This window comes from Micropterus dolomieu, linkage group LG15, assembly GCF_021292245.1.
Source record: "Micropterus dolomieu isolate WLL.071019.BEF.003 ecotype Adirondacks linkage group LG15, ASM2129224v1, whole genome shotgun sequence".
NCBI classification, from domain to species: Eukaryota; Metazoa; Chordata; class Actinopteri; order Centrarchiformes; family Centrarchidae; genus Micropterus; species Micropterus dolomieu.
The window spans coordinates 8,130,555-8,145,868 of record NC_060164.1 but is presented as its reverse complement, the minus strand read 5'-3'; the positions used below and the strand labels follow the sequence as shown (position 1 = coordinate 8,145,868).

Here is a 15,314-nt window from a genome sequence, read left to right as displayed (position 1 = left end):
ACATTCATTATAAGCATTCCTTACCTTTCCCATAGAAGAACTTGTGGTAGTAGTATGCGCCAAGGTCAATGTGCTCAATGATGTAGCGTTTGACCTTCTCCCTGTGGATAGGCTGGTTTTCTCGGGGCACCTCCAGTACAGAGACTCCTGCATTGGTGCAGTGGGAACTTAAAGATGATTCAAAAGAGCAGCTTTCTGACACACCACTGTAGCTAGCACTGTTGGCTCTGGAGAGGGAGATCCTCCTCTCGCCCTCACCACCAATCTCGTTGCGAAAGTGTGGACAGCTCAGCACTAAACTGTTGCTCTTCCCGTCCCCCTCATCAGCATCCAAGTTCTCCTTGGGGTTCAAATCCTCCCTGCTGCCTAGTGGAGACTCAAACATGGGGGCATTTCCACTGCTGCACCCTGCTGCACCGCCATCTGTCCCTGCTCCGGGTCCAGCCACAACTCCACCTCCGGACACTCCACCAACTCCAGGCCCTACTCCAGCTGAGGCAGCTGAAGCCCCAGTAGTGGTGTTCTTCCTCTGGCTCAGGTTAGCTCTGCTTGCCACCGCCTCGCTGATGTTGAAAAGAACACTCTGGACGTCATAGTGCGCAAAGCATTTTTGGAAGCTGAGTGGTCGCCGGTCATCCTCTATTGAGAGACGCAAGGCATCACTCTCACTCTTTATGGTCCGCAGTTTCCTGAACAGAGAAGGTTCAGATGATTCCGATTTAAGCCGCCTCATGAAGGACTTCTCTCGTTCCCGGCTATAGAGGAGAGAGCTGTCTATGTAGTCGTAGCCTGGAATGTGGACTATCTCACCCCTGGCGATCTGAGCTGCTGTCTGCAGGCTGGGGGAGAGGGAGGCATCACAGCGCAACAACTCAGGGAAACCCAGAGGTGGTATGCTACGGTGGTCCAGGGTGTCCACTCGGTAACCCCTAAGCATGGTAAAGAAGCCATCTCCACCCAGGCCCTGACGGTCAATGGAGGATGTGCTGCCGTATTCACGATGCAGCGATGCCCCAGTGTTGGGATTAACAGCGTTCTGGTCCATTATGTCCTCAGAGTCAATGTCACTAATGGTAACATCACTGTTACTTCGTTGACGGATAGGATGGAGACCCTTCAGCGGGGAGTGACTGAGGAGGTCACTCAGTGTGTATTTGTCAGAGTAGTCTACCTCCAGACAAACTGATTCGCCTTGTTCCAATATTTCCACAGTATGTTCCTGCTGACCATTCTGAAATACTGGTATCACACTCTGATAGTTCGGTGAAGGCCGCCCGTCCCATCCATCTTTCCTTGGTGGCCATTCTGTCACCCTTGCCCTGACGCCCATTTTAGGCATGGCTGGAGTACCATTTGTTTTGCCTGCGCATTCAGGTTTGCCCTGCATGTTGGAGGCTGGTGGTCCCATGCTACCATTTAGGGCTTTGAGTTTCCTGCCAAATAGATCTTCTGACTGCATGGCTCTGGAGTATTCTTCTGGGCCTCCCACAATTCCCACAAGGTTCGATTTGTTATCCGTCCCAGGGCTCAAAATACTCATATCCTGTTGGCAGACTCCTTGAAGAGCAGACTTTCAGGACCCTTCTTCATTACATCATGTGATCTGCTCACTGTTGAGCGGAGGTGGAGCCTCTTTCCTGAGTCAATGAAGCAGCCGTCGTCATAACTCACAGAAGGCGGCTGGCACGACAATCGACATGCAGCATTTGGATGTCAAGGACAAGTGTCTGAGGAGCGCTGAGGCACAGCGGAGTGGAGTCTTTTCTCACAGCGTGCCGCCAATGCAGAGCGACAGCTGGAAGAGTTGGATCTATAGCACAGAAACAAAAACACAGAAGAAAATGTTAGCACACCGCAAGTGGGTTAGAACATTGTAACAGAGACAGTTATATTTAAAACATAGTGAAAAGCAGTTTGTATTCCTTAAAATGACCCCCCAAAAAACAGCACATTCAGTTCAGGTATAAAAATCATCATACTGCTGACCTAAATTCTCTGTACCCTGTTATCTTGTAATAAACTCCCACCAAGGGGTATGTAGGGCTGTATTAGTTTTGGAACTATGTAGAGCATATCACCGAATACGGCTAATTAGTGTATTTGAGAAGAGTTTATAACAAGATAGATGTATATCTTTGTTGGTGCTTCCAGCCAATGCCTAACAGATGGTGGTGAAGCAAATTACAGCAACAAGAGGCAGATGTTCAGCTAAATGTTCACATGTACCCATATCTGATCCAACCGCTCGCAGCATCATCAAGCCTGCAAATTATACAGGAGGGATAGTTTTGCATATTCAACGCCAATGCCACTTTGCCTTTTTATCTGATGTAGTTAGATAGAAGGAAAACAAGGACCTGATGAGGCAAATTTGCTATAACAAATAAAAAATAGAAATTTACAGCCAAAATTCACTGAAATATGAGTCTTTGTAGTCCACTCCACTAACATAACTTGAAGAAAGAAAATGTGTGAAAAGTGTGAGTTTACCTTTGCCCCCTTGTTAAACTGGGGAAATAAACCGACAAAAGGCTGATATCAGCAGTTTTATTCATTAACCTGAACATCTGAGGACAGAGAGGAGAAGAGTAAAAACATTGGCCGGCTTGTCCTTGGAAAGCAGCTTTGTTCCCCTCTTGGGTATTTCAGATGTCAGATACACACACGCTGCAAACTCACAGGGTTTGCATTTTTATCCAGGAGTAATGTCCCTATATATGAGCGATGTGTAAACTTTAGTAAAATAGGGACCAGGTTGATCATATAGCCTCCTTCTAGTGGTGTAAAAGGATTTAACATGGATAATGTAATAAATACGCTAACAAAAAAAGACTGTATTGACGCTGGAAGCAAAGGTCCTAGAGGAAGCGGGCAACCCCATGAAACACAAGTAGGTCCCTCTCTCAGCGATCACATCCTATGCTATAGTTGTCTTGTAGGTCCGGTGGGGGTAAGGTGTTTCAGTTAATTCACCTCCTCAAACACTGACTTCTGCATGGAAGACCATACCATGCCGTAATAGAGCCGGCTAGACTTCCAACATTGACCTAAATGCTTTTTTCATGTTCTATGTTTCACTTCTCCTAGTACTGCAACCATCTGAAACCCCATGAGTTATCTAGTTAACCCTTCACATCACAGAGAACAGGGCACTAGGTTTTTGCTTCACTGAAGATGGCAAGTCCTGTTATAGCTGTAAGGTTTCACTTTGAACATGATAGGATGAATTTGTGTGCCCCCAAGCTTTGCTTCAGCTCTGTCCACTGGCCTTCAATATGATCGTTTGTGTTTCCAGACAACTGTTTACGTTTCTCTGTTGAGGAGGATGGTGAACTATTTTCAGATAAAAATGTGGGCCACATCAAGATTAGCTACAAGCCAGACTACATCAAATACACTCGGGATGAGTTGGAAACATTGTAATAATAAAGTATATATGCTTCTGACTAGGTCAAATGCAGGTTAATGCATGCATGACCCAAATGTGTAGTAGATTGATAATGATACCTTTTCAGTTAGGTCTACTTCCAAACCATCCACAATCCTCTTTCCTGTTACAGACTGCTACAGTTATGAACACAGCTTCATTCACAAGCAGTGTCACTGTATTTAACACACGGCTTAGAGGGGACAGCACAAGATACTGTGTTGTGTCATGTGGATGCATAATGTAGCGGCAAGAACTGTTCTGGGAAATATGTTTGTCTGTTACAGTTGGCGAACTGTGAATAATGGAATATCTGCCAGGCTGCAGTGTAGTGAACAATGCCAACAGCACTCATCTTCAATACAGACAGCGTCTGTGTCCGCGAAGGCCAAGGAGGTAGATTTACAAAAACAAACTCCCATTCAAAATTTGGTGCTTGAATCGTACACATGTATGCCAATGTGCTAGTATAAGCAGGGATTTTTTCTGAAAATCTTCCACTATATAAAGTCTAAATGTCTAGATTTGGTGTAGTGTAAATTTGATAATACTTTGTCTCAATCTCTGCTGAATCTACTGCATCAAGCATGAAATATCCATCGCCCCAAGACACCATGAGAGAGATCCTGCCGCCAAAACAAACAAAGAATCTTGGAAAAATTATGTTCCCAGTATCTGCTTCTCTTGCAGCCGGATATTTATTTTAGGTTTCTCTAGTCAAGCAAAATCTATTTTAGGTTTATTTCCCAGCCAAGGAAGGGAGCAGAGGTGACTATGACAGTCTGCTGACCGACACCCAGATGTCACGCGTTGACTGAACACAGTCTTTTCACACTCACAACCAGAGCTAGAAACAGCAAAATGTGTCACCTGTGTAAACAGCTTTATCAGTAGTGACACTCCAACAGAGGCTTTAACGGATGACTTAGAACAGGAAGAACAAAGACACAACCCGTAATCTCAAATGCATGACAACAAAACAGCAGAAATGACTTCTCACAGTAGCATAAAAAAAGATAAAGGGCTGTAATGCAGCACTTTGGTCGACTCGGGTTGTTTTTAAATGTGCTTTAAAATAAACGTGATTTGATAATGCTGTCAATACAGACATACCACAAAACAGTCAGGGCTTAATGTTTGTTACCAGGAGAACAGCATTATGTCATCATGTAAAATTGAAAAAAAAAAAAAAATGGACAATCATCAAGATATAAACCCAGCAATAAAAAGAAAAGAAAATACATCCTTAGTGCAAGTATTTCCCTCCCTTACGAGCACAACGTTTAAAAATAAAATCTCATTTTAAAGTATTTTCATTCCTGGCTGTGTTATATAGCATCCTAGTTTTGCCCCCAATCTCTTTCCCACTGGTAATAAATTTCTTGTGATGAAAAAAAAACAACAACAAATAGAAGCAGGAGACTAGTCTATTTATGTTCATACTGTCCAGCCTCTCTGTGTTTGTGCTGCTGCCTGGGGTCAGGAAAGGGTGAGCTAGCCTTTATTTCACTTTGAGGACAGGACAGGATAAACCAGTGAACATGGTGGTCTGTGTTTCCTTTTCCTGCCTTCTATTAGCTTCTTTCCCTGCGACAGTGATTAATGAAAACAGTTGTACCATGCCTCATTCCACATCCATCCCCCTGCACCCCCAACCAATAGAGAGGCCCTTGGTCAGCAGAATCTATCTTCTGTGACCTGAAGGAGACTGTTTTCTGTCCTTGCTTTTGTGGCTGTGTGTACAAGGGAGGTAGCAGATGGAGGGTGGGCGGTCTGCTTTGCTAACAGCCCTTTATTACTGGAGTAATGCATCGCTATTATGGGTGTTTAAGACACAAGGCCTGGTGAAGAGGGGAAAAGGGGTGGAGAAGGAGAGATGGGAGAGAAAGACAGGCCAAATTACAGTAATGAACTAATTTTTTGTCTCTGATGTTGGACAGTCTGTCTTTGGTTCATCCAGAGAGGAGTGGCACAGCAGTTCTGCCAGGTCTTAAAATAATCCTGACATTGTGGCCTGATTAAAGGCTCGGCAGATATTAATACACTGTCAGAAAAGTGAACACGTTCTGTCCACCATCCTGAGATTAATAGTCTACTATCACTGACAGGCCATTTCATTCGAGCAGGACACACGCATAGACTGTATGAACACACGGCATGAACTCTGACAGGCTCACTAGACTGACTAACTTCTCATTAGTCACTTCTACGACTCCTACACCACAGTCATTGTGACCATGGAGAGGAAGTCCCTCCGGATCCAAATGTTTATAGAAATGGACTGACCAAACTGGGTAGTAACTTGGCTCCTCATCTACTTGATCTAAGAGTTAAAAAATATGTATGCTAATTAATGCTCAATGCAAGGATGTTCTACAAAACAGCACTGCATATATTAACATTAAAGCTCTATTTGATGCAAGTCACAAACACATTTTGTGCACATCATCATCAGGATTTCTCTACTCAGAGCTGACTGAACTGAAGAATACCAAGTCCTTCTTTTTCAATGCTTAACATGTTTATAAAGGTACATTTCAGGTAGCACAATTCTCGGAAAATCGTGTTATATTATTCACTAAAGCAACAGCATCTTGTAGGCAGTCACATCAGTCACAGTGTCCAGCCTATTGCGCTTCAGGTCAAAGTCAAATATATTTATTTAGCCCCTACCAAGCTGCAGGGCCACTCTCACACCCTGGGGCGAACCAAACCTGTGATTATGGCCAATTATCTTTAATAAAGTCTGGTGTAATTGAGCCATATTAATGCTCCTCTGCTCTCGGTAAGCAGGAAGTAGTAGCTGGCCTCGTCCCCAAGACACCTCGACCTCCAGAGCTGAGGCCAAGCTGTGATGCAGTCATCATCTCATCCCGCAGCCAAATTAGGGTGCAATATAGGTTAGAGGCCAAGATGATTACACCAATTTTCCAGCTCATGGACTTCATCATAGTCAGGCAGCATGACAATTTGAAGCAAATTCACCCGTCCTCAGTGCATTCACAATACCATTTATTTTAGTTCCTTGTTACCTGCCTTCTACTGCTTTATGTTGACAGGCTGCAGCCAGTTAAAGCATTTGGATGTGTCATACTGTGTTCATCATTAACATGGAGGAAGGAAAAAAATCCAAGCGGAAAGCAAACAAACCTGAAGGCACGTTGCTTATGCTTCCCTGCCCGCATTTTGATTCCACAATAAAAACAATGAATCACATTCCATGTCACAAAACACTCAAATACGATCAAATTTTGCATTGCACACTGTGTTAGTGTTGATTTAAAAGAAAGTGGGAGCTCTGTTTTCAATCCTCTGTTGTGAGCAGCTGTTCCAACCTTGCGGTGGGAATGGGAGGGGTGTTCATGATGGTTTTGGGCAGGATAGATATTAAATTCATCACACTTGCAGTCCGAGAAGGAAGGGTATGGAGGAGTGTATTACTGAAACCAGACACGGGTATCTCCAATCTGATGAAAACACTTGTGTTTCTGCTTCACTGGAGCGATTCTTTACCTTAACTGGGTTAAAGCAAAAGAAGAATGCGAGGTTAAGAAAAGAAGTGAAAGTGGTGGAGCAGGGAAAAAATGGATGGGAGTTTTGCCAAACCTTGCTCAAAGAGATTTGTGCAATTAAACCACAGAACCAATTAATTGGGCGATGTTATCCTTGAGAGTTCATTACTAGGGCCTGGGAAACCAGGCATACAATCGTCCCCAAGTGCCTCCATAACCAGAAAGGACACTGTGTGAGATTGTGTGTGCGTGTGCACCACTGCTCACGTCAACTGAGGCTATAAAAGTATGGACCAAAGAAAACCAAATGCACTATTCAGCTTCTTCCTCTTTCATCTGCTGCTCCCACAATTCAACCTCACAACAGGGTAGAATCTCCCACCAGCTGACACTCAAATTAACTAAGATGCTATAGCCCTGCCAGTGATGGCCAAACTCACCCCTTCCTGTACACAGGAATAACTCACTAAATCTGAGCCGGTAAAAACCCAATCATCTAACTCCACCCTCTCTTATTGTGGTCAGACCACCAACCGAACACCCCGATGTGCCAATATTGGCTGCAGGGAGTAACGCTGAGATTTTAATGGCCAGTGTGAATGGAGGGTCACACCCTCAGTGGGAGGTAAGGAAACCAATGAAATGAGTTCCAGCCGGCTGCCTTATCGAGTCTGATATGTAGAAACTAACATCAAACCATATCCAGCCTAGTTATCCTTTGAAAATATTCACATGGATGGGAATTCAACAACCACATATGCTAAGATTTATCTAGGTTAAGTGGAGTTGTATAAGTAATAAGCTATAGAGAATAAAAAATAATACTCCACAAGTGATGGGTGGCAATTTGACAGCATCATCCATTAGACGGGATAAAAGGACTGTCACTAACCAAACAGACCATGCTCTATCCACCATTATCCCACTACTCCCCATATCCCTCTCTCCTTCACGTCACTGTATTTCTATCATTATGAGGTCCAGTAAACTTAATTTGACATCAAATGTGGCATGTCCTCAAAGGCTCTTGTTGAATACAGCTCTGGGTGTAACTGGAGGTCTGTCCCTCCACGCACAAGGGAGGAATTTGCAAGTCGCAGAGACACAATGCCAAAAATCCTGATGGTGAGTCCTGACGGTGAGAGTTGAAATGAATGGATGCACAAGCTCCAGCTCCAGCTGCAAGTTACAGCGTATATTACAGGAGGGACAAGGTGATTTAGAATCGATCCTGGTACTGCTTAACATAAACAAAAAGTCGACAAGAATGGAGGGATGACTCTTTTCTAAAAACATAGAAGGGGTACATATGAGGAAGGGGAACGTGTGCCAGCTGTGTGCGTTTATGGTGTACCAAAATGAGGGACAGTTTTCATTAAAACTATTCTTCTAGTTATCACAAGGGAAGGTATCACAAAAATCAATAAACACTCCAAGTAACTTAATTCATTACTTGCATTAGAAGGGTTTCAAATGTTTGACGTATTCTGTATTTTATATTTGGGCCATGATTCAGGGCCAGACATGATAATTGCAAGTTTCTGTAAATGCTGAGCTACAGTTAGTTCCTTGTGTATTCATGGAACACGTTCACAGGATGGATTTCATTCAACGTTGCCCCGGAAATATTCATCTTGATGTGAAATTTACTTAGTTTGGAAATAATATAAACAACAACAACAACTCATCACATGCTTTGAACGAGACTTTGTAAAAACATTTCAACAAGATACAACTGTAGGCCTACACCTTTTTATATACAGTCTGAGTCTATCAGCCTTAGTCCCTCCATGTTTTACTACTCATCAGCAATCTCATCTCCTTCTGCATATGTGCACTCTGTCCCTTCAAGCTAAAATCTTTTTAGCCAAAAGTGAAAGCATAGTGTCCTGTCACAACCACTGACCATTCTGACATGATCCAATTCACCTGGCATTGGGTAAGCTCATACCTACACGATAATGTGCATGACAGCAACACAGGAGAAAGTGAATACAGAAAATACTCCAAAAGGAGAGGTGTGTTGGTACAATAAGTATGACTGTGCGCTTTCGTAAAGAGAAAGGAGCTGAACAGCGGAAGTAGCGGTATACGATTAGAGGCTTTTTGTTTACATCTCAGCGCACACAGACCCGAGTTGACCCAACAGCAGAAGAACAATCAGTAGAAGAGATCAAAAATGAGGTCAGACAGCACAAAGTAAACATATACCCTTGCCGTCTCATCATTCCCCCGGCGTCGGGTCTCACAATGCACTATGGTAAATGCCCACATTCACTAATGCCCCGTTAGAGCCCCAGGTACACAGATCAAGGGCAGATGTCTGTGGCATGAGCGCTACTTCAAAAGAGACTATTTATACTCTGTCTACATTTTGATCTATATAAAACTCCTTTCAGCTGTTTCACTTCTGTATTGAGCAGACTAGACAGAAATCTCTGCAAAAAAGGAAGTTGCTTCATACCAGAATAAGACCTGAATACTTCCATAACAGCCCTTGAAAATTGAACAGCTTTCCACAGATAAGACAGACAACAGCTGGAAAAAAAGCGGCCACAGAGATATAGCTATGTTCTGATATCTATATCTGCTCCTATGGTTACAGAGCTTAATCGATGTCACTGCCCTCCAACAGTCATCTCGCTGCACCTCATCTGTCAGCAGTTGTGCGCTGACGTGTAAAATTAAACAAAAGATAGCTCTTTGCTTTGCTGTGGACTTTGTAGCATGGGCTGGTGGTTATTTCTAGCTGTTGTCTTATCATGGAGCCAGCTTACATGGACATGAGTCTGTTTTCCAACACCAGTGCACCCCTCAGTCTGCTCTGCTTCGTGCTGTAGCAGTAGCTCCACCTGGAATGTCTAAAGCACAGGGGTCACCCACGATCTGACTTCATTTCTCTTGGTTCAGGGAACAGTAAGTATTTACCCAACAAAAACTGCGGTAAATTCTTTTCATTTCCTGCACACATCCAAATCTCATAATATCTACCATATGCTCCGTTACAGACAAAGAAACGGGGTCTGCCAGAAGAGAGTGGTTTCGAACACCATTACTTTGTATAGCAGCTAAGGAATGAGGAGAAGGGAGAGTCAAAGTCAATCTAATTATGTGTATACTGATCCACATATTATCAATGCACACATAACTTTTATCTTGTATGGTGAAGCACCACAGTATGTTCTGATGCTATGAATTTAAAAAGGGTTCAACTACAACATTTATGCCTCTTCACCAAGTAGTGTTTTGACATGCTGTGTGCTCAGTAAATATCCACAACAGATGTCCTTAAAAGTGTTTTTAGAGACCAGACTATTATCGGTTGGTTGCAGTCTAGCTTATACTTTATTCATCAAGTCACCTGTAACAGTATTTCTAGAGCAAACATAAAATACACCTTGTGCATCAGTTGTGCTGTTTCTAAATTCCAACGTCAGATAATGCATTAAGATAACAGCCATTAATAAAATAAATTTACCACTGTATCTCTGGAATGACAACCTTTGCCAAGATTAGAACAGCAGTCCGTCAGGTGGAAGCTTAACCACAGTCACAGCACTGATGATAGCTTCAAGTAATCACATTGACATGGTGTAGAGCTGAGCTATGCGGCAAAGTTGTGTTTTGAAAAGAGCCCCTGTTCTCGAGTTGGATGGAGCTTCATATAAAAACAGCACAATAGTGGTATTGCTGGCTGTAGGTAGTGCGGGAGAGAGGCAGGCCTCCTCCTGGCTCTACTGAAAATGGGAGTCTCCTACCCCGTTGCCCTGCCAGCTGGCTATCAGCCCAGCGCCTGCCAGGCAGCACACTGCCATTGTCCTTTAGTTGTTTCAGGGTGATCTGAGAATTAAAATAGACAGGACAACAGATTTTCCTTGTTTATACACATGAGAATAGAGAACAAGCACTGCGGTCAACAGAGACACACAATGCACTAACTTGAAAGATTTAAGCGACGGTATAAACTTGGCAGAGGATAACGTACAGAGCCCCTTTTCTGATACAAAATTAATGAAGACTGACTAATATGACTAATGGAATACACGGTTATTAGAAATAGACTAGCAGCGCTATCAAAAAGCACTTAGTTGTATGTCAGTTAACATTATGTAACAACCAGCATTAGTATCACACCCAAAATACACATGCATAGTTTTAGATGTCACTCCCAGACCCTATTGAGGTCGCACAGACTGAAGCTCCTGTATGTTCCCAGCAGAAGGAGGCCGTGTTTGTTCTTGGCTGCTCCAGCGAAGCCCCACGAACAGAGAGCGCTGTGTGGTGGCCCTTCTCCAAAAGGGACCATCTGTCCCCCGAACTTGGCCTAGCCACGCCGGCCTTCACTGCAACGGTGAGACAGAAAGGGACGTGCAGGGTTGATGTGGCCCAGCAGGCCTCCAGAATAAACCAGCACATATATCCATGAGCACCACCCCCCCTCTGCTGCTTCCCAGCAGCCTGCTGCTTACCCTGCTACCTCCATACCAATGGCGGCCTGTCAGTGGAGTGCACTTTCAGGGAAAGGAGAGAGAGAAAACAAGGAGCAGGAGAGAAATGGTGCGAAGAGTGCTCTCATCTTGTAAAAGGGAAGCTGTTAAAAAAGTTGTGAGGAGTTCAGATTGGAAAGCTCTGAGAACATCCATGCCTCTGCTCCTCTGCTGAGGTCAGTCAGAGTCCACATTGTCACATTATCACAGAGATACAGGGCAGCAGAGGAGGGAAGCAGGTAAGCTGTTCGATACCGTTGAGAACCGACCCACTGAAGCACGAACACATTCACACAAGTCATTCAGTGAGCAGCATGTAGAAATGCTGACCAGCAGAGCGACCTGAGAACGCATCCATGCCATTAAGCATCTCTCCCTCCTCTACTCATTTCAGCTGTACTCATTTTCTTTTCAAAGTTTTTCACACTTGGCCAGGTGTTGCTGACATTAATCTGGTGTAAGAGAGACAATTTGGACTTCTGGGCAGCAGCTGGAAGCTCTACAGCTGACACAGAATAAGGTTTAGTCAACCGGGGGAGGCAAGTGCAAAATAACTGCAGGGAGGACAGGAGTAAGCACCGATACACAGATGAATCACTCATTTATTCACCTCGCAAGAACCTTCTGTGCAGCGTCTGCCAGAGATGCACACTCACAAATTCCTGCTTTGATACAAACCACAGGCTAGACCATACATACCTTCATCTAAAAATAAGACTTTATAGAATGTGTATTCTACACACAAATGTAAGTGAGGTCAAAATGCATTATCTAGCCTTTACACTTTTTCCTTTGAGGTCATTACATGCAAACCAACATTAGATATCAAGATTTTCCACGCTTACCTGATTAAGTGAGTCCTTTTTCATCAGAGCCATAAATCCTAAGAGCAGTGGACACAAAGCCCTGTGAGCCACTGTGGTAATGAGCTCACTGTGGAAATGATATCCAAGTGCATTAAATCCATCAGCCACTTGTTGAGAGAAAGCCGCCACACTTCACAGCAGAAAGCCTCTAAAATAAACAATAGCAACGCTTCCTTCTGCTCCAATAACTAGTCTGGGGAGAAAGATAGAAGAAAAAGAAGTAGAGAGTAAAATAAGGACAAGTCTGGCAGCCATTGGGGAGACAATTTAGCAAAATGCATACAGCTGCCCGTTAATGCTCACGACCCGCTCCCTCCCCCTGTGACAGAGCAACCAACAGAATGAATGAGACTGCAACATTAGCATATGTAAGAGAAAGTAGGTGGCTGTGCTGGGTGGGGGGAGAAAGACTGCTGGGTATTGGTGTTGGTGGTTGGGGGGGAAGGGGTGGACCGTGACATTCAGAACTTCGCTGGCTGACAGGAAGAACAAGAAAGAAAAAGAACGGGGGGAAGCTATTGTTCCCGGGAAAAGATGCCCAGGTCAAGCCTGTGACCTTCAAAGTTTCTTGCGATGGCCAACATTTGGAGCGGAGATGGAGGAATCTACTTATCCGTCCCTGTCCTATGAACTGCAGCCTGGCACAAAGGTCTGTCTGACAAACAGAGCCAGTATGGCCACCTTAGAACGCACTATGATAAGTGGAGAAGGACACGGCCAGAGAGGGGAATTGCCTTCTTTTTAAACTGATAATCCCTCTAGCCACATGCCATATGCTGAGCCTGCATATTTATACCTTCAGCAGAGGCCAGAGCAGCAGACAGGAGGGATGTAGGGAGGGGAAAGGCTGTGATGAACCGAAGAGCAAGGGGGGAAAATGTAGGAAAAAAGGAGGTTCATCTCTGCAGGGCACTACTCTTAAATGCTTCACTGCAAACAGCTGTGGGTTTAAGGGCCTCCACACACCAAGCCAAAGAACTAGCACCAATGCAGACTGACTGCAGTGTGTCCGAGTGCAGCTTTTATCAGAAGATGTGAGGCAATGCATCAAAGACTACAGCTGACAGCAAGCCGACCGCTAACATTCATGTACTTTCTGCGCCTGCTTGGCGGGAAAAGTTAAGTGGACTATTGAAAAGTTGCAAATGGCACTATAAAGGTTTGCTTTGCTTTGGCAAAAGCAAACAAAAAAAAAAAAAATAAAAATAAGAAAAAAAACAGGAGAACCCATATAAAATTGTTAAAAACAACAACTTGCTAGTCTGAAGAGCAGATGCCAGCCACTGAGTGATCAAACAGTTTAAACTTCTTTAGCAGACATATTCTCAGTTCATTTTTCAAAGATTTATTAATAACTTATCACTGTGTACTTTTGTGGATTTCACATACAGACTTCAGAGTTATTTCCTCTTATGCAAGCACAGATCAGCTGGCTGTAAGCTGTTGTCCTTGCGGTGTTCAAATTCACCATTAGGCAATGTCAGCTGACATTTAGTGTTCGATCAGGTGTTTGTTGATGTCGGAGGTCAGCTTGGTCACAACATGGAGTTAGTCTTGTGACTAAAAGGGTTTATGACTGAAAATCTGTCAGCCAGTAGGTGAAATGTGGGTGCGGGGACCAATAAAACCCTTCTTAACAACCACTGAGGCACTTCTGAGCAAGGCACTTTTAACTACTGCATAGGAGCTGCTCGATGGCCAATGTTAAAACAAACTGCACTTTGCTTTGCAAGTACTAGGTATAAATGTGTGCGAGTATGTTTATGTGAAGCCAGTTATTTCCGAGTCAACCCTCCTTGGACCCATAAAAGCTAAATAAAGAACAGCTCTGTGAGGTAATTGAGTTTTGATGATATATTTCTCTTGTATAGTGCAACATAATTGAGTTTCACAGAGCTTAATTGTAAAAAACACGAAAACAGTGTCATTCTAACCACTTCCTGATGACTGCTTCACTCTGTCTGTTTCTTGTTGGAGGTGGGAGCATGTTAATAGCAGGAAATGACAGACTTTAATCAAGCCGAGTGAATGGCAAGTACAGGTCTTTGTGCCACAGTCTGCTTTGATGTAGCCTCTGCAGGCAGGTTCTCAGCTTTGATTTGAGTTGAGGGGAAGGAAAGAGTTTTATTTGAAGAGTGGGAAGCCCCAGGAGGTAACACTTAAGAGTTCTTGTCACTGCATCCCAGCAAACAGACAAACTATTCATCAGCCTACACATATGTGCAGCAAGGCCTGTGGAGAAACACACAATCCCACAAACGCTGCTCATTTGCACATGGACGACCGGGTCTGATGGGTAATTTACATGCCGAGGGTAGTCATTACACAAACAGATATACAAGCAGAACGACCTACATTCACAAACACTAAAAAAACCTCGTCCACAGGTCATCTTTCAAGTTCTGTGCAGAGTTTTGACTAATTTAAAAGAAATCTCAGTATGATTAAACAGGCTAACATATAACAAAAAGAACTCACTTTTACTTGTACTTTTAGTGGTAGAAGATTGTTTTTATTCACTTAAAAGTATGATTTGCTGTTGTTATTCACATAGGAATTCAGATACAAAGGACAAAACATTTCTGGTGATTTCTCTGTCATGACAAGACATTTGAGAAATGTCTACTTTTGAATAAGAGAAAGGTTTATGTTTATACTTGAGTTTGATAGTGTATTTTTATAATAAGCAAAGCTGGCTGCTGGCTGTGGCTTCATATTTATTGTACAGTAAGGGGAAAGGTATCAATCTTTTCATCTAACGCTCTGCCAAGTGAATATGAGCATTTCGCATGTTCCCCAAAAACTGTGTGCAAGGTCTGATCAAAATACATGTATAGTAAACACTGTTGTGGAGATTCTAGTTGGGTGTTAAACCACAACCTCTTATATTATATCTGTAGCGGAGGCTATTCTTTCTGGAAAACAACCTTGAGGGTGACTCTTGTAATTCTACCATCAACCTGAAAGACAACCAAACTCAGCATGGTAGTGTGGAAGCCATTGAGGCTTGCTTTACAATCAC

At 43.5% G+C, this 15,314-nt stretch overlaps 1 protein-coding gene across 7 annotated transcripts in view; it reads right to left on the bottom strand.

The window, feature by feature from the left end:
• LOC123983935 (signal-induced proliferation-associated 1-like protein 2) overlaps positions 1-15,314 on the bottom strand; it is a 75,667-nt gene that overhangs the window by 46,719 nt on the left and 13,634 nt on the right. For 5 of the 7 annotated variants that reach the window (XM_046070386.1, XM_046070391.1, XM_046070389.1 and 2 more), the window contains exon 2: positions 25-1,810. In XM_046070386.1, coding sequence (XP_045926342.1) covers positions 25-1,540 — 1,516 coding nt within the window. In that variant the 5' untranslated portion in view covers positions 1,541-1,810. Of the gene's footprint in view, positions 1-24; positions 1,811-12,271; positions 12,486-15,314 lie in introns of all 7 variants that reach the window. The other 2 variants (XM_046070387.1, XM_046070388.1) reach the window with 1 other exon arrangement.